The 18,664-nt window shown below is 51.0% G+C and overlaps 5 protein-coding genes across 5 annotated transcripts; 3 read left to right on the top strand and 2 right to left on the bottom strand.

The window, feature by feature from the left end:
• Positions 1-361: 361 nt before the first annotated feature.
• UCRPA7_1817 (putative mismatched base pair and cruciform dna recognition protein) lies at positions 362-904 on the bottom strand (the record flags this gene model as incomplete). Its single annotated transcript, XM_007914396.1, has 1 exon — positions 362-904. One exon carries the CDS (start codon positions 902-904, stop codon positions 362-364), a length of 543 nt encoding a protein of 180 aa, XP_007912587.1.
• Positions 905-1,789: 885 nt separating this feature from the next.
• UCRPA7_1816 (putative cysteine desulfurase protein) lies at positions 1,790-3,567 on the bottom strand (the record flags this gene model as incomplete). The annotated part of the gene is made up of 3 exons (XM_007914395.1): positions 1,790-2,212; positions 2,402-3,225; positions 3,279-3,567. 3 exons carry the CDS (start codon positions 3,565-3,567, stop codon positions 1,790-1,792), a joined length of 1,536 nt encoding a protein of 511 aa, XP_007912586.1.
• An 866-nt stretch (positions 3,568-4,433) lies between these two features.
• Positions 4,434-5,828, top strand: UCRPA7_1815 (putative bar domain-containing protein; the record flags this gene model as incomplete). Its single annotated transcript, XM_007914394.1, has 3 exons — positions 4,434-4,469; positions 4,540-5,743; positions 5,806-5,828. The coding sequence occupies 3 exons, from the start codon at positions 4,434-4,436 to the stop codon at positions 5,826-5,828; spliced, it is 1,263 nt and encodes a 420-aa protein (XP_007912585.1).
• A 7,099-nt stretch (positions 5,829-12,927) lies between these two features.
• On the top strand, positions 12,928-14,333 carry UCRPA7_1814 (putative mosc domain-containing protein; the record flags this gene model as incomplete). Its single annotated transcript, XM_007914393.1, has 2 exons — positions 12,928-14,122; positions 14,281-14,333. The coding sequence occupies 2 exons, from the start codon at positions 12,928-12,930 to the stop codon at positions 14,331-14,333; spliced, it is 1,248 nt and encodes a 415-aa protein (XP_007912584.1).
• A 2,433-nt stretch (positions 14,334-16,766) lies between these two features.
• UCRPA7_1813 (putative meiotic recombination protein dmc1 protein) lies at positions 16,767-17,705 on the top strand (the record flags this gene model as incomplete). The annotated part of the gene is made up of 1 exon (XM_007914392.1): positions 16,767-17,705. The coding sequence occupies one exon, from the start codon at positions 16,767-16,769 to the stop codon at positions 17,703-17,705; it is 939 nt and encodes a 312-aa protein (XP_007912583.1).
• Between the last annotated feature and the right edge of the window lie 959 nt (positions 17,706-18,664).

Below are 18,664 nucleotides of genomic sequence, written 5' to 3'. Positions count from 1 at the left end.
GAAATGTCTCTTTGACTCACTTGAGTCCAAATCGATGACTCGACATCTAGACGGTCACGGTCATGAAACATATCTACTGGACAGCATTTCCCATGTACCCGGCGGCTAGCGAAGCTGTTGTGTCATACAGCGGGAGTCGCCGATAATTCACGGCACTTGTATGAAACAGCGTCACGCTTGATGGTAGTGCCCATGTCACGTATGATGAGATCTATGGCATACAGGAAGTGGAGTTTTCCATGATGGTGTTGTATTGACTGCCTAATTTCTCTGTTTCCCTTGCAATCTAGCCATCCTAGACTTTCCATTTGGGGTATCATAATTCTTCCACTTTAAGCCATGAATGTTTGCCCTGGCGCATTTACTGAGAGCCAACCTCGTTCTGCTTCTGAATATCGTGCTCAGCTCCACGTTGGGTAGTCTTGCCCTCATCGTGCTGTCGCTGGTACTCGGCTTCAGCACCCTTGTTGCCAGTCAGGCCAGCAACGGCACCACCAACGGTACCCGTTACGCGATCAGCGGCGCCGCTGGCAAAGTCGTTGACCTGCCCCTTAGCCTCTTGCTGCTGACCTTCAAGATTCTGCTGGCGGCCCTGCTGCTTCAGGTTCTCAGAGCCGACGAGACCACCGAGAGTCTCCTTACCGGCACCGACAGTCTGGTTCCAGGAGCCGGCGGCGCGATCGGGGTCGTCCTTGGTCACTGCACCGGAAGAAGAGGCAGTGAAGCCAGGAAGCTTGGCGGTAGCGTGAGAGGCATCGTATTCGGCCTGAGCCTTGTCTTGCTTGGCAGCACCCTGGGCCTGATCACCGTTGCTTCCGATGATTGAACCGAGAGCGTTCTGAACGGCGCCGGTGGCGCTGTCGACGTAGGACTTGAGAGTGGAGGTGTTATCGTTGGAAGACATGATGTTGATTTGTTTGGTTGTCGATGAGTGACAAGGAATGGTATTGTTTTGTTTGCTTGTAGTGTGGATGGCGTTTGTGTGAGATGATGGAGATGGACTACTGAGGTGGATGGCGTAGGTTGGAGGTTCTTATATATTTGATGGTACGAGCCTCGTTACGTATTTCCACGTGTGAATCGGAAAGGTTCGATCCATCTAAGAGGGCAAGTGTTGGTGGTTTGCACCTGCCGGCGGTGTTGCTAGTGATGTCATTGGTAGGCGCTCCTACCATATCAGGGTCCAGTGATGTCATCACATAGCCCCTTTGAAACACCACCCAACTGAATCACCTCAGCTGGCGTAGCTCTTTGAAAGCCAAGTTTCGGCTGAAACCGCGCTCATGTGAACGTCTTTGCAGAGCTTGCCTCAGCCACTACGTAATGCTGTCCCACTAGGCCTAGAAGGCCGTGGATTGTTTGCCTTATGATGAAAACCTATCTCGCCTTAGCAGATATAGTACAGCTCAGCCCTGCGGGACATTTTAGCCAGCTAGGTGGTATCAAATCCAGCGTGTGCTGTGTATTCACTCTGCCTGGCTACATTAAACGATAGTAGAGGGTCGTTCGCATTCCGTTATCCCATACCAGTCCCAATGACGTAAATGTTCAATCCCTTGATAGGTACGCCTCCTCCGGCCTGAGGCGGGCTTATCCTTCTGCAGCACGCCTTCTGGCGTGTTCACTACACAATATGTTACAATACGACTTCGTTAAGATCAAAATCGACTCTTGCGCCATCTTCATAGCTCCTCGCGACGTATCGCTCCGATTGCCCTTCCACATCTAAACAAGAGCGACTCATGACAGAAGGAGAGATGCCAGCTGCACCCGGACAATCCTCCGGTCCTTAATGCTGGCTCCATTCAATGGTATCTAGATCAATACCTTCCTGGACCAGCTCCCACAGCGGGCTGAGCTCTCTGAGGAAAGTCACTCGCTCTTGGACAGCTTTGAGGACGTAGTCAATCTCCTGCTCGGTCGTAAACCGGCCAATTCCAAAGCGAATGCTAGAATGAGCGCTTTCGTCACTGTTGCCAAGGGCACGCAAGACATAGCTTGGCTCCAATGAAGCAGACGTGCATGCGCTACCTGAAGACAGGGCGATGTCCTTGAGAGCCATGAGGAGTGACTCTCCCTCAACGTAAGCGAAAGAAACATTGACGCAGCCAGGATAGAAGTGCTCTGGGTCTCCATTTTGGTTGGTATGCTCCAATGCCAGTAAACCGTTCAAGAGTCGGTCGGAAAGCGACTTGATGCGCTTAGAATCATACTGTGTCACGGTCAGTCCTGTCAAGGCGACGAGAATGTATAATGCAAAAATAAGAATAAAAGGGTCCAGGTCAGACAGGGTGCTATATCAACAAACGAATCTTCCAAAGGAAGAGATTCAGAAAGCCATGCAAGTAGAAGCAGATCATCATTCAGGAAAAGTAAAAGAGGGAAATTTGTTTCAACTTACAGCCATATCCTCATAGGCGATGCGGCAAGCCTCGCCAAAGCCCACAACCAATGGAGGGGCCAGAGTGCCGCTCCTCAGACCTCGCTCCTGACCACCTCCACTGATGATTGGGTCTAATCTAACCCTGGGTCTTCTGCGGACGTAGCAGGCTCCAATGCCCATAGGTCCGTATATCTTGTGCGAGGAGATAGACATGAGGTCAACGTTCATGGCGTTCACGTCTAGGGGAATCTTGCCAACGGCTTGAGCACCGTCTGTGTGGAAGAAAACCTTCTTCTCTCTGCAAAGTTTTCCAATCTCCGCAAGTGGCTGGATAACGCCAATCTCGTTGTTGACAGCCATGATGCTGACGAGAGCTGTCTCAGGTTTGATGGCAGCTCGGAGCTCCTCCATGTCAATCATGCCGTTGTGCTTCACGGGCAGATAGGTTACCTCGAATCCTTCATCCTGTAAATGCCTACAGCTATCCAGGACACATTTGTGCTCGGTCTGACTGGTAATGATGTGCTTCTTCTTGCCTGATCGGCCAAAGAACCTCGCAACACCCTTGATACTCATATTGTTGCTCTCAGTGGCTCCGCTGGTGAAGATGATTTCTTTGGGGTCAGCGCCGATGAGCCTAGCAACATGCTCTCGCGCCTCTTCCACGGCCTTCTCGCTCTCCCATCCGTATGCGTGCGTCCTAGAATGAGGATTTCCAAATATTCCGGTGTAGAAGGGTAACATGGCATCGAGTACTCGCGGATCAACAGGGGTCGTCGCTTGCATGTCGAGGTAGATCGGTCTTTGGCCTTCATCCATCAACGTAGCCTCTTTGAGTACCTCTAACAGGATATTAGCATGGCGAATCTCGACTATCATCATGACAAATGCTTACCTGCCATAGGACTGACTGTCTGATGGTTATCCTGTTGCGCGCCCAGAGCAAGACCTGCATCCTCGAACTGTTTCCTGTCTAACCTTATAGCCGTCTCAATCTTAGCCTCTGCGACCTGAGCGTTGTCTCTCTTAGACTCTGTGACATAGCTCCGATGTGAAGCTCTTTGGACCGGAATAGTCGCCACGCGCGACGCCGTTTGGATACCACGCAGAGAAGATGACAAACTTGGGGTCTTGGAGGCGAGGCGGGATGCCTGCCTCAGCGCGGACGGTGCGATGCTAGCCATGTTGTCGTACGCCCGCTGTGTCGACGATATGGAGATTGGGAAAAAGTTGATGACTCGGAGATGTAGATATAAGGGCTCGGCAAATTGGGGAATTTTCGAGATGCCCATGTAGCTCTTAGGGCCGGTTCGGACGCTGGCTCGGGGTTACGGCCATCAGTGGTCAGGGCGGCGAGAAAAAGATGGTGAACTCCAATTTCCGTTGTGATTGGTCGGAGAAACCCCCCACCGACGCCAAGGGAGCCTTTCCTCTTTCGGGCAGGCTGAAGACCGTGGAAGAAAGAGAAGCAGCTGGGCGGTGACGTTGTCCTTCATTGCACCCCGCATGCGCGGGCCAATTCGACTGTCCGGGCGTTGTAGGTACCTCTCCTGGCAGCCCCTCACAGCAAGCAAAGCAGGGCTGCGCTGCGGGCTTGACTGGCCAGCACAAGTAGCATCAGCATCATCAGGGTTACCAAAATCCCGTCACGAGAATCCTGGCACTGCAAGTTGAAAGTCGGCATTGTAACTATCTCAAATGCCGCTTCGGGACATCCAGCTATCATCGCTCACGTTTTCTACTCTTTTTACGCCGCTGTTTGTGTCTGCGCATCGCATGCCGAAGTTCCGGTTTCGTTAAATTGAAGCCTTCTGGATCCTCTCTCTTGGCTTGTGATGCGCCACCTAGAACGCACGCTGACCTGACTCGACACAGCCACCTAGCAGCGTCGTCACTGAAGGATAGATAGCTTAGGCTCACCTCATAAGGTTGCTTGCCGCCGCATCAGCATCGTACCTGAATCTAACCCACCTAATTTTTCCCTCTCCCACGAAAAGATACACCACGTTGCGCCTGTCTGGTTCGCGATTGAGCCAGTAGCTCTGCGAGGATGAGTTTCCGGGGGTTCCAGAAATCTATCTCTCGTGTAAGTTTCCATGACGAGCCCTCGCCGTGCAGATCGTCCACTATGGACTAACTCCCCCATTCCTTTGTAGGCGCCGCAACAATTCAAGTCGAGGTTTAATATCGGCGAGAACACAAAGGATGCTGTCTATATAGATGCCGAAAGGCGGTTCCAGGAACTCGAAACCGAGACGAAGAAACTACATGATGAGTCCAAGCGATATTTCGATGCCATCAACGGCATGCTGTCCCACCAGATCGAATTCTCGAAGGCGATGACGGAGATCTACAAGCCCATAAGCGGGAGGATGTCAGATCCGGATTCGCTGAAGATCGAGGGCAATCCCGAGGGTATCCGGGCGTGCGAGGAGTATGAGGCCGTCGTCAAGGACCTCCAAGAAACGCTGGCGCCGGAGCTTGAGATGATCGATAGTAGGGTAATTCGACCGGCGAACGAGCTGCTAGACGTCATCAAGGTCATCCGAAAGTCTGCAATCAAGCGAGAGCACAAGAAGTTGGACTACGACCGACACCGCACTGCTCTCAAGAAGCTCCAGGACAAGAAAGAGAAGACGATGAAGGACGAGAAGGCCATATATAAGGTGGAGAACGATTTGGAGCAGGCGACACAAGAATTCAACTACTTCAACGACCTTCTAAAGGACGAACTTCCGAAGTTGTTTGCTCTTGAGCGGGAGTTTATACAACCTCTATTCCAGTCTTTCTATTACATGCAGCTGAACATCTTTTATACACTTCACGAGAAGATGCAACACTGCGATATCGGCTACTTCGACTTGACTCTCGACGTTGAAGAGGCCTTTCACAAGAAGCGCGGTGATATCCAGGAGCAAGCGGAGAAGCTCACGATTGTCAAGTTCAAAACGACGGGCCGCCCGCGCCCACCAAAGTACGGGCCCAAGCCTGCTCTAGAAGGAGGCAAGACCCCAGGCTTGCTTACTGCTGGATCATCTTCGTCAACACCAAGGATAGGGTATCAACGCCAATCCGATGTGGTCGAGAATCCTCCACCACCGTACTCTCCTGGTCCAGGATCACCAGGACTGGCCGCAGCAGCCGCAGCCAAGTCGAAGCCCCCGCCACCGAAGCCGAAGCCAAGTCGATTCAGCGGAGCTCCAGTGGCCGAAACTGTTACGGCCCTATACGATTACTCCGCGCAAGCGGAAGGAGATCTCAGCTTCCGTGCTGGGGATGTTATCGAAATTATTCAAAGAACCCAGAACGATAATGAATGGTGGCAAGGCAGGTTACAAGGGAGGACTGGACAGTTCCCAGGTCAGTATAAGTCGAGTTTCTTGAAATGGATTTCTTTGATGCTGATACGCTCGATTCCGCAGGCAATTATGTCAAGCTCAACTAGTTGGTATCGATCATCTAGCTATGTAATGATAACCATGACCAAAGGATATATGTATCCTTTAAGTAGGGGATAGTATCAAAGCATTAGGATTTCGGTGCTGATTAGAAGGCGGGTGTCCATTGACTGGGATGGCGCAAAGGGAGGAATGAGGAGCAGAAGTACTTTCCATCGAAAGCGAGGCAATCGGCATCTGAATAAGTCTGCATTGAAGTCACGATAGAGAGTGGTAGCACTGGTCCTTAGTTCTGCTCTGGGCATAATTATACCTCATTCTAGAACAAGCCACGGTGACAGAAATGGCGTGAGCGCGGCACATTATCTCTTCTGTGGCATGTGGCGGCTAAATAAACGAAGTCAAGCCACGACTTCAGCTAAAGCGGTCTATTCAGGCGGGAAGTTGAGCTGAAGCGGTCGGCAACCTGGTCGCACAGCACCAAGTAATGCATTCTGCAGCTACTGCCTAGACGCCAATATTTCCCAAAAGGAAACATAGATAAAGCCATGCAGTCTAATAGAGTAGAATTGCATGCTATAACATTGGAATGATCGGCCATGAGTTGCTTATGGCCAAATTTACACCATGAAGTGTCGATGTGTAAGACCGGAGAGACTTCACCCCAATGCCCCTTGTTTAGGTCAGCGAAGTTTCAAGTTGAGATCGAACGGCTGTTCCGAAACCCCTGGATATCATCGGCTCTACACAGAAGTCACTTGGGGCGTGATATAAAGATCCGTGGGGTACCATCAAACCACCCACACATGCTTGATACTGTACTCTCCGTCTCATTAGTCGGGCGTATTGGCGTGGGAGTTGAATGGGAAGGTGTTTCCGAAGCCTCACTTGAACCCACTCTACACTCTGATACCAAACATTTGAAATTCTATTTGTAAGGTACCGTAAATTAAACGATAATTACATTGTCTAATCGCACTTTTAGAAAACCAATGACCCGAAAGGATGAACAGTAATTTTCTAAGGATTGAGTTTTGATATGTCCTTGGGGTTAGTTACGAAATAGCTTGTGTAACAAGAAGCAATATGTAGTTTGTGCGAGCTGCCGCGAGACTGACGCAAGAAATTGAGGAACACAGCCTTCAAGAAGAGTAGTCCAAAAGGAGGTAAGTCTTTATGCATTGTAGACAAGGCAGAATTTCTGAAAGTGCGGCGTTTTCAATGATTGCCTTTTATGCAGATAGCCTTGCGAACTACTCTTGCTCGTGGTCCGCCCAAACGTCTTCACGAGGCAACTCATGCCGGTCAGAAAGACCCCACGCAGACAGTTATTACAGGAACAGCCTGCAGGATTGATCGTACGGGATTGGGAATCCAGAGCCTTAGGTTGCAGTCGGCTCTCTCCGTTGAATGCTAATCCTGATAGCGCACATGTCCGATCGTTCTCTCAAGTCTGAATGGGTTGAGCTGCAGGGAATTCCGCCTTTTCTGTCAGTTCCCCGCTCCAAGCTGTGCCCGACTATCGAAGAGAAGCCAGGTCATGCATCGAACCGCAGTGTAATTGCGCTTTAGAAGGACGAATCGTAGCAAGGTCCGACCAACCCATGACCCTTATATCCTCCTTCATCGAGGTAGTTGCACCTTCAGGCCCGAACTTAGCACTCATAGAGCAAAGTTAAAACCCCAAGCCAGTGTGAGATAGAGAGCTGGCTCCTGTTGGGTCCATCTCAAGCCACATCCCTCGAGTGTTTCGTCAGGAGTTGGACCGATTTCTAGAGCCCAATCTTCCCTTGTTTCGGGCTCCGTCTCAAGACACGTATCCAGCGGGGGTTGGCAGGTCAATTTCCCTTTTCCCTTTGCTTTTTCGAGATGTTCTCGTCTATGGTGTGGAAATCGGGCTCTCGGTGTCAGTTGATCTCGCCATTGCCGAAGGCCTTGGAGATGGATGCTTGGGTCAAAAGACACGAAGACCAGAACTTGCATTCCATCTACGGCTCCACCCGTTGCATAGACCATGGATCTGTCGTCGCAGGTTCCATGCACATTTCCGAGATGTGTAGGTGGATTTAGCAGCCGGTTGAGCTCATCATAAGCAGGGTCTGTTAGCTGCCCCTCCTCCTGCTCTGGAGGCCAGTAGGCAATGCTATTGTCCCCATCGTTTCGATATAGCGCCTTGATCTGTTCCTCCGTAGAAGGGTCATCTTCCTGCGGGTTATGACCATAGCGACGTGCCTCAGGCGTAAGTTCTTCCAAAGGCCGTGCTCGTCGTGAGCCAGCTCGGATACGGAGCCGTTGATCTTGAGGATTAGTAGGCAACGGATCGTCCACGAGATCTATAAACGTTTGACATGTTGAATGATATGAACGTATGTGACATTTTGTCAGGATGAACATGACATCAGAGGCGGCGTCGTCGCCCTGGTGTGTGTTGAACGGATTGCGTCGCGGTGTTTCCTCCTTGGTCGGGATTAGAAATTGGTCGGGCTTTGCATTGCCAATAGTTGACCGATTAGCACTGCTGCCCTCTCCATTCGAGCCCCTACCTAGATTGATCGCGCCGGTAGCTGGGAAAATAACGTTGGTTGTATAATAGGTCCTTGTCGCCGAGCTTTGCCCTTTGATCCACTCCTTCCTTGACTCTATTATTCTCAGAGAGCCGCTCTTTTCTTCTTTCTCTAATTTTATGAAGGACCATCGATCGTCAATCGGTCCCTCTGCGTGCTGCCTGCGCCACATCATTTCTTTGACCGAGACCTCTGTCTTCTTTGGCCGTGGCTGGTCGACAGGAAACCGAAAGCAATGGTAATACGAAGTCCAGTTGATTTCCTCTACCTCGAAGCTTGTCTGATTTGAAATGCCGTAGAAGTAACCGTCGATTATCTCGAATGCTATCGATCCGCCGATGTCTGATCCGACCATCTCCAGCAGGTGAACTTTTTGATCGAACCATTTCTCGTCGCTGAAGCAGTAACCCTGCAACACCCACCTCCTAAATCCGTCGTCTCCATACTCTGAATGAGTCCCAAAATAAAGATATTCGTCATTGTTCCGAACAAAGATTTTGTTAGTCGATTCAAGTGGATAAGCGGTCAGAATGCGGCGCTCGCTGGGGTTGAAGACAATGAGCCAACTGAACTCTTGGTTCTTCCGCCTAGAATAGAGGCAAGAAACAACACCGTGAGAATAGTGAAGAAGCTTGAATTCGTCCTTCTCAGTATTGACGGGAGGCTCGATCGCAGCGTCCAGTAACGTAAGAATGTCGACCACGTCCTCGACCCGCGACGAGTTGTGTAGGTCGAGAATTCGCAACGACCACTCTGCAATGTAACAGAGATTACCGTTCACGTAGAGATACGTCTCCGCCACAGCAACCGCCGCCACCAAAAAGGGGTCTGCTGACTGGAGAGCAACTCGCCGCTTGGCAAGCCTCCTCAATGCAGACGCGTAGCGCTTCGTAATTCTCGCCTCCTTTGCTTCGGAAGTCGCAGCCGCCGTTGACTGCGCCTCACATCGTTAGCTGAGTCTTGAACAAGCGTATACGAGTGAATCTGCCAATGAGCGTCGAGTTTCCTAAATCTCACCTCAAGTACCGCCTTGCAGATGTTATCTTCTTTGGCAAGATACTGAAACTGGCGGCAAGTCAGGCTCAGGTTGTAGACATCCTCTAGATCTAGCTGTTGAGCAACGTAGAATACAATCTCATAAGGGAGATGCCTCAGCGACATATCACCGGTGATTCACGAAGCCAACTCGTCTCGCCATCGAACTGGAAAAAAGAATGGAATACCCTAACGAGACATGTTGTGGTTGGGTGGATGCAGTGACGAAAAAGTAGACGGTGCATAAGGTAGACCAATTGGAGACTCATGAATGAAAGACAGAACATGGCTCTCCTGCAAGCCAGACAGTTGGTGACCAGGAGGGGGCTTTATAAAAAAGGCTACTGTTGATGACTGGGGAGGGTGCAAGGCTGTGTGGTCATTCCTCAGTCATCGAAAGTGCAAGACCTTGGTAGGTCGAAAAGGAAGACACCGCAAGGAGTGTGAACATTTCAGGAGTGGACCCCGGGCCAGCTGTATTGGGTTCTAATTCACAGCACATGGCACACTGTACCTTTCTGAGCAAGGCTCTCTCATGTGGCACGGGAGTCATGTAATATGAGTTGGCGGCGAAAGTGCTCAAATTTCTGTGGTCAGTTCCATCTTGTTGTGCGGTTCGCCTCGCGAATGGAGACTGACAACAATTGCGGTAATGACCTGTTGACTGGAAGTCTTTCGCCTAATTACGGTAGAGAATTACAGTTGGGACCTCACAGGCACCGTGCCATCCCGACAAGGAATTGAGGCTCAAAATGATCCATCTCGGACTGGGGAGGAGGCTCTTCGGCACGTAGGAGTTCCATGGAAGGAGCTAGGGAGTAATAACACCAGGGTTGAGCAAGGCATGGATGTTTGGTACAAGCGGGGCGAGAGTGGTACAAAATGTTCCTGACAGTCCGCCCTTGTCTCAGGGAGAGTAGCAACCTTGGAAGGTATCTCGCTAAAAACGAAGTATTTGATAGGCGGAACGCAGCATTGTGCAAGGTTCCAAGGTTCCAAGGGTAACAGGGGATCGTAGGAAGTTAGTGTGCTACCGTCAAATTATTGGACGCCAACCACGGTAAAGGCGACAAAATGGGCAAGGGCCAGTGGAGGTGCGGGTATCCAATTCGCCCACTGTCCAGGTCTCCAGCTCCCTTCACGAGCGCAGAGCCTCATCTCTATGCTGCCCCTGTTCCTCCTCCCACCCACTTCCTCAAGCAAACTCTCCGCCCAACCTCAGAAAGTCACATTATGTTGCTCCACTCCTTATTATGCCTCGTATCAACGCATCCCGCATTTATTCACCAATCAGGCCATCGCCGTTAATAGATCCTGCAAATCTGACCTGCCAGGGCACTTACCCTGTTCGTCACGAGGCTCTGGTTGGAATTCTCAGCCGCATTCTCCTCACCTTAGTCCACCCGCCTTGGCAACGAGCAGGACTGCAATTCTTTGTTTAATTGACAGGCACTCTTTCATTCCTCAGGGGCCACTTGAGGGGGAATGCGGCTCTAGCTGATCTGCGTCAATTCTCTAGACAGTCCTGCGCTCGGATGCCCGATTTCTCAGCAAGGCAACAAATGAGCTTTATTGACCAAGCTCGTTCGACGAGAATATCAGACTGGGTTGGAAGTTTGAAATACTCTATTACTCATTATTGGACGCCACCACTGAATATCTTTAGAATGCATATAAACTACTTGCTTAGGTCAGTCAGAGACTTCCAATTGCACAGCTATACACTACACCCTATTTGTCTGGCCGCACATCTCGGCTCAGGGCTCTGAAGCGGCCGAGGTTCGGCTTATCTCAAGTAACTTGGCAATAGAGTGTGTCGAAATGTAGAGCCGCAAGATGTCACTCTGTGGCGTCCGGAAGATGCATATGAATGTTTGTCATGTGCCCGATTGGTAGCCTTCTCCTCGTGCCATGTTCTAATTTGCACTTCGGATCATCTGGAACGCCTCCCGCTGGATTCGTGTCCGGGGTTCAGCTTTCGCTGCGCAAATGAGCAAGGCTCCGAGCGAGGCCGAATGGAATTGAGACTCCGCTGACGTTGTCTTCTGAGTTGTCATTCTCGATGCGTGTGAGACAGATCTCGGTCCGAGGCTGGATGGCAAATAATATGACGACAAGTCATACCGTCTGATTTGGCGGTCTCGTGTGACATCTTGCTCTTTGGAGAAGAGATCCTGGTAGCCTCCAGCCGCATTTTCTAGGTTGTCTTGTTATCTGACAACCTTGACCCCTTGACTTCTAGGTGGCTTATGCTGGACTCGATGTCTCACGACATCAAAAAGGTCCGAAATCTTCGACTTCATTCTTCTTGAGTAATCTCTTTCTTTTATAAGACTGTTTGTGCATGGTAGAGTTGCGGGTCCCCCTTCAAAACGGCCGTCACGTTAAGCTCGGGTACGAATTTGTAAAGGCATTTCAAGGATCAACGAAGAGTATGGCAAGTGCCAATGTATGATCATTACATCTCATAACGGTAGTTGGGAAACAAAGGATTGACTAACAGTCAAGTTATGACTGATCGAGCATCCTTCTACGACCAACAGAGTACAAGATGTTATCAGACCTTCCTTCGGCTCTGAGTATTCTTGCACTGTTGCCTGGTGGTAAATGAAAAGTAAGGTGAGTTACGGTTCGCACAAGATTGCCCCTTTTTATGTTGATAGCTAATAGCTACAGATCCATTGCTACAGCAGGCCTTCAAGTCGAACGGGTTTTGCTCCTCTTACGCCTAGAAAACTCCTGAAAATCTTCGTTTCAGTCTTCTCGTTATATTTACTATCCATTCTCGGGTACATTCTATTGTGCATTGATACCGAACGTTCAAGGAGTCTTGTCCGATCGTTGATGCATGTCGCAAAAGGCATTTTATTGTTACGCCCTTCCAGGCTGAAATACAACTTTTGTGGGGTCCCTCACAATGGGCGCCAGAAGCGGTACAGTGACCGCAGGAACCAATCATAGGATTTTCCAATCCGGTTACGCACCCCTTTTAAGGCAGGTCTCGAATCCGTCGACTCGGCCTAGATCCTCCTTCTTTCTCCTTTTTATTAGTTTTGAGTAGCTGGAACTCTAATGCTGAATCTATTGAATTTTTGAGGCCCAGTTTTGATTTCTCGACTGCCTTGATCAATTCCTACAAGGAGCGGGGTCGAGGACCTCAAGTGACGCTTACAATGGCCAATACAGAAGCGATTGATTTGTACGCCCCCTTTACTAGCGATACAATTCTGGAGGTTCGTTCAGGGAAGATCAAGCCCCTAAGGGGACTGACTATCCTTTCTGGGATCGACAAGAGCCTGCTGGATGGACCAGTCAAGGTCAATAAGATGGGCATCATCGGGGATGAACACGATTACACGTTTCATGGCGGTGAAGACAAGGCGATTCATGGCTGTATGGACCTGGCCCTAGCGCGCCACGATTCTCTGCACGTCACTGATCACTCGCAGATTGCTGCACGCACTACGACACCTGGAAAGCCGAATTTCCTAGCGCAGCCGATGCGTTTCGCCCTGGTGGCTTCGGGGAGAATCTCGTGACGGCTCGAATGAACGAGAGAAACGTGTGCATTGGCGACGTGATGGCAGTAGGCGATGAGCTGGTGCTGCAGGTCAGCCTGCCGCGCCAGCCATGCTTCAAGCTGAACCACAGGTTTCAGCTTAAGAACTTTGCACCCAACACGTGGAAGACCAGTAGAACGGGCTGGTACTACCGCGTGCTGAAGGAGGGTACGGTCAAGGCGGGCGACGAGATCCGTCTCATTGAGAGGAAGCACCCAAAGTGGACGATCGAGCGGATACAGGAGTATCTGCACCGCAACAAGGACAACTTGGCTATGAATGAGGAGCTGGCAGCAATTCAGGAGTTCGGCGTCGAGAGCAAGGGGGCTTTTGAGAGCCGGGTTGCAAAGGCAAAGTCCAAGAAGGACAAGAAACCGAAAGAGGAACAGAAGTGGCGCGACTTCAAATTAGTGGAGAAGAGGAAACAGACGCCACGGATCATGACCCTTGTCTTGGAGGCGGTGGACAAGGTTGAGGAAGATGAGTCAGTTCTCGGAGCACATGCTAAAATCAAGCTTGGAAATGGCCTAGTTCGAGCCTATTCTATTGTTGGTGGCAACCAGAACCGGCTCGAGTTCGGTATTGCCTTGGATGATAAGAGCAGAGGTGGCTCCAAGTATCTCCATGAAACTGTCAAGGTGGATGACATCCTGCAGGTTGGGCGTATCACCAACGCGGTAGACGTGGTCGGTGCCGCCAGCAATCACCTGTTCATTGTTGGCGGTATCGGGATCACGGCATTCTTGGGTATAATGGAGGCGTTACAGGGAATCAATTACAGTGTCGAGCTACACTATGCGGTGCGATCGGAAGATGAAAGGCCGTACAAGGAGCGCCTGGACAAATTAGGAGACAGCGTAAGGCTCTATGACAAACAGAAAGGTCAACGAATGGACGTTGGCAACGTGATCAAAAATATGACGTGGAACTCGGCCATCTATGTGTGTGGCCCCAAGTCCTTGATGGACACGGCTCTCCGGGAGGTGAAAGCTGCTGGTATTGATGAGAAAGAAGTACACTTTGAGGCGTTCGAAGCAGACATATCTGGTGACCCGTTCGAGGCTGTCGTCGCGAATCGGAATGTTACAGTCAAAGTTGGAGAAGAAGAAACACTGCTTGAAGTCTTACAAAAGCAATTTGACGATATACCGTCATCTTGCGAGGTCGGTAACTGCGGGACGTGTAAGTTAACTCTCAGGGAAGGTAAAGTGGACCATCGTGGAACAGCACTTTTCGAGGAAGAGAAAGGAAACAGTATGTTGTCCTGCGTCAGTAGAGGCATGGGACGCATAGTGGTAGAGATCTAAACTTTTTTGATATATGACTAGACCTATCCTTAGCGTTAGGCATGGATGCATACTGGCCAGTATACAAATGTAATCCCAAGCCTTAGAGGGACAACTCATCCATCTTGCAGCCTTACACATGTCATCGCTCAAGACTGATATGCGGCCAACCATACCGAGCGGCTAATGCACTGTACCGTACAACGTTGTATCGTTCACCTTGGGTCACCCCCTTCAACATCGTTCTCCTCTGGCTTGTCTTTGGATCTCAGAGGCGGCTCACCTCCCACCCAGACCAACACTACAACCGCGCCACCCGCACACCAAATTCCTAATGCCCAGGTTGCCGTGATCCAACCTTGTCCAGCAACGATGTAGCCTGCCATTATGCTGCCAATAGTACTCCCTAGAGCAAAAGCCATGCAAAACAGGCCATACCCTATTCCATAGACTCCTTTCTCACCCCATACACCTGGCGCCTTGCGGTCTTCTGCTTCTATGGCGTAAGTGATCTCCGCCATGAGCGGAACGTTGGAGAAAGTCAGCGTCACGCCCATCAACGCCAGCAAGGCACCCAGAAGCACCTTATGTCTGATGTTATTTTCTGTGACAAACCGTAGGCACACTAACAGAGGGACAGAGGCCACAAAGCCTGCCAATGACGGCCATTTGGCTCCGTAACGGTCAGACATCCATCCCACTGGAGGAGACAAGACTGCGCTAGGAACAAAAACACAGAAAAAGATGAGACCAGCCGCAGTCGCGGACCAGTTGAATGTGGTCTTGACGAAGAGTGGTATCACTGTGTCGAATGAAACCCTGGAAAGGGGTCAATAAGCCGCACAACAGCCTCCGGCGGTGTAGACCGCTCGGGATCGGATCTCACAACTCACATTATCCCAGCTTGGATGAAAATACCAAACAGAGCCGCTAGAATACGGCGGGACTTGAGCAGCCTCAGAGTAGGGTACTTCGCCTTGGAACTTGGAAGCGGCAAAACAGGCGCTGGTGACACAGCAGTAGCGCTGTCATCTTGGCTCAGTGTCCCGCTGTCATCTGCTCGCTTCTCAGCCCGCTGTTCTGCAACTGAGCTGCTATCCGGCGCTGTTGGAGGCTCCTTCAAGACGGCTGAGCCACTGGTTTGATCGGGTTGGTCCGGTAACCATTGGCGTGCCACCTTCTTCTCGATAAGAATAAAGCGCAGGATGATATCGAGGATGATCACTCCAAAAGCAACATAGTAGACGGCGTAGTAGCCACAGTTGGCGTAGACAGCTCCGCCAATGACGGGGGACACGAGCAACCCTCCGGACATTGCAATGCTGGTATATCCCATACCTACACCGATATTGGCCCCCATCGTGTCTGCCAGTAGAGCCAGGCCGACACTCCAAACAATAGCGGCGCTAACGCCTTGGAGGAGTCGGCCGAGAACTAGCAACCCAATGGACTTCCCTAAGCATAGTAAGAGGGTTGAAGCGGCCAGGGCCAAGAGGCCAATCAGTAGGGGGAGGCGGCGGGACGAGGTGCGGTCAGCGTAGATCCCAAAGATGGGACTGCCTATGAACAAGGCACAACTGTAGCAAGCTAAGAGAATAGCGTTCCATCGCTGAACTTCGTGTTCCGGTATACCGACTTGAGTTGTCAATGCATAAGGGAGCACGGGGACTATCAAGGCGTAAAGCAGAATGTCGGTAAAGACAGCTAAGCAGACAGTCAAAAGGATGAAGGTGGTGGAAGAACGCCAGGACAAGAGGAAGGGCGGCTTTGAGTCTGGCTTCCGCTTCTTGCCCGATAAGAAGTGCTTGAAGCTCTCGAGACCCTCTATGGCCATGACGGTCTTAAGAGTCGAAGCGGACACTACCACCAAGATTTTGAGAATCTCATGTGTTCGACATACACATTATGTTGTTTTGAAAGATGAAAAGTGACTACACGAGAAAACTTGAAAAAGGTGAGTTTCTAGATGGAACTCTGCATCATCGAAGTAGTAGTCTTAGGTGGAGAGAACTATTTGGCTCCAAATGACTAATGACGCCTACGGCTTTTTTCGGCCGAGGGGCTTGCCGAAGCGACAGGCTCCAGCCGGAGGCATTGTCAAGTGTCGTAATTAACTTGCCCGTAGCCAGCGAATGAGACCGGGCGGGTTGACGGCTCTGGGAATCAAGGGACTCCGGTCGGTGGCCGTGTTGTCCGGGCCCGAATGATGACCTTGAGATACCGTTGTGTTGAACGGTCTACAGAGTCCCGCGGAGACCGTCAACACGTGCGCTTCCCAAACAAACTCACTCTCGTTTCCGGTCTGGTCTGTGCAGCCCAGAATTTAGAGCATTCAGCAATAGCTGGGAGAACTTACAAGGGCTATCACGCCTCCCGATCCGCTAAATAATTGTGCCAATCAGCAAGATCGGCCACTGCAAGGCTGGAAGTGGGGCCTCAGAGAGCACTGAATTTTCTTTCCATGCCAATCCAAGCTTCATTCTCGCTCACAACGAAACTGGTGATAGCGACACGACGGCCTTTGGACAGCACACCCAGTCATGGCATCCGTGCCAAGAGAAATCGGAGACTTCTCCGTTCTCCCCATCAGCATACCGCCATTGCCGGCATATTCTTACAGCGTCATTCACTACGTCTACGCTCGTCGAAATGCACCCAAACTCCCCACCGCCCACGATTCTCGAAGCCTCTTCTTGACGAACGTGCCCGTTGATAGTACAGAGGCGCACTTCCGTGCGATCTTCTCGGATCTTGTTGGGAATGGCCGATTTGAGAGCATCACCTTCGAAGCGGACAAGAGTGCATCTCCAGCGTCTCTCGAGCCAGCGCAAGCAGCCAGGCTGGCGAGCATTTCCCGGAAAAGGAAGCGGAATGACAGCGAATCGGATGAAGAGGACGAAGAGATTGCGCGCATGCCGGAAACATGGTCACGTCGATTAGTGAAGAGTGGCAGCACGGCTGTAGTCTTGCTTGCGGATGAGAAGAGCGTGGACCTGGTCCTCAAAGCCATCACGAAGGTCCACAAAACAAAAAAGTATCCCGTCTGGGGAGAATCAATCGGGAGCAAAGTACCTGCATTGGGATCTCAATGGCTGAGGTCTCATAATCGTCTCTCGTATCCTGACAAGGAGGCTTTGCAGAACAGTGTTGATGCATTCTTCACACTCTTCAACAAGAAAGAGCAAGAGGCGAACGAGCTCGCGAAGAGGCTACGCAACGAACCTGATGAGGATGGCTTTGTCACTGTTACTAGGGGTGGAAGGAATGCACCCGCTCGTAGCGACGAGGCAGAGGAGGCTCGTCGCAAGATGCTAGAGAAGCAGGAGAAGAAGAAGACTGAGATGACCAACTTCTACCGATTCCAGCTACGGGAGAGGAAGAAGGCGGAGCAAGCCGAACTCCTGAAGAGGTTCGAGGAAGACAGAAAGAAGGTCAGCGCCATGAAGGAGAAGCGAGGAAAATTCCGGCCGGAAGCTTGAACACCAACCAGACTACGTCTCAACTCGGACATGATGCTGCCAATGTGGGTTTCCAGGCTGGTGTCGACGCGCCAGTACCCGCCAGAAGCTCTGAACCGCTACCTACGTGTATCAGACCATCCGGCGTGCTGTTCCGCTTGAGATTCGCGTGCCTCATGGACGATGGTGAGTAGTCTTCATTTGTTTGGTTACCGTATCTCCTTCATGATGACCGCCGCGGGGCCATCGGAGCACTGGTTGTCCTGGAGTATCCGGGACTACTGCTGGTGTGATGCCGACGAAAACCGCGTAAAACAATCTTCTCAAACTCACTGATATCAAACCTCACTATACATCACTTGTTCAGACACGTCATGGCAACATGTTGCTAACAACGCACTTTGCAGGGTCAGGCACTTGCTCAGAAGGCCGTATTGTGCAGTAGGTCAGGATCACCGCTTCGGTTGAGCCTCAAGTTGTTGCCAGGGGGTGTGCAGATGGCTCTAGCCGGGCGTTTGATGGACTAGCGCGGTGCCAGCACTCCTTTCCCAAGTCAGGCGGCATACGACGGCTTGACTGGCCTTGTGCGACATGAGTCGTCACTATCAACGGTTTTGACCCTTCGGCTTTCCTTAGGTCATCGGCTTATGATCTGGCCATTTCTGCCTAATCCGTACCGCGGTGGGAAGAGTTTCGAGCCTCATAGACACGGCTCATCCCAATGCAAGGTTGTAGCCGCAGTTAGCCGTAGACAGCACCCTCGGATGCAGGGCACACTTCCGCCAATAAGGCGAGTGAATAGGGGGCTTGTATGAAGAGAGCCCATATGTCAGCCTCGAGAAGCTGCCGTGGCTCCTCAAGAACTGTAGACATGGTTAGATTAGCAAGCATGGCTTTCTACAATTGAAGATCACAGTACAATGCCACAATTGAAGTGCAACAAGAATCAAAAAGGCTCATCCCTCCGATCAGTGACGCGG

The sequence above is a fragment of the Phaeoacremonium minimum genome (genome assembly GCF_000392275.1).
Source record: "Phaeoacremonium minimum UCRPA7 unplaced genomic scaffold PA7_03_scaffold_132, whole genome shotgun sequence".
Classification (NCBI taxonomy): Eukaryota; Fungi; Ascomycota; class Sordariomycetes; order Togniniales; family Togniniaceae; genus Phaeoacremonium; species Phaeoacremonium minimum.
The sequence above is the reverse complement of the archived record's forward strand: the minus strand, read 5'-3'. Positions and strand labels throughout refer to the sequence as shown.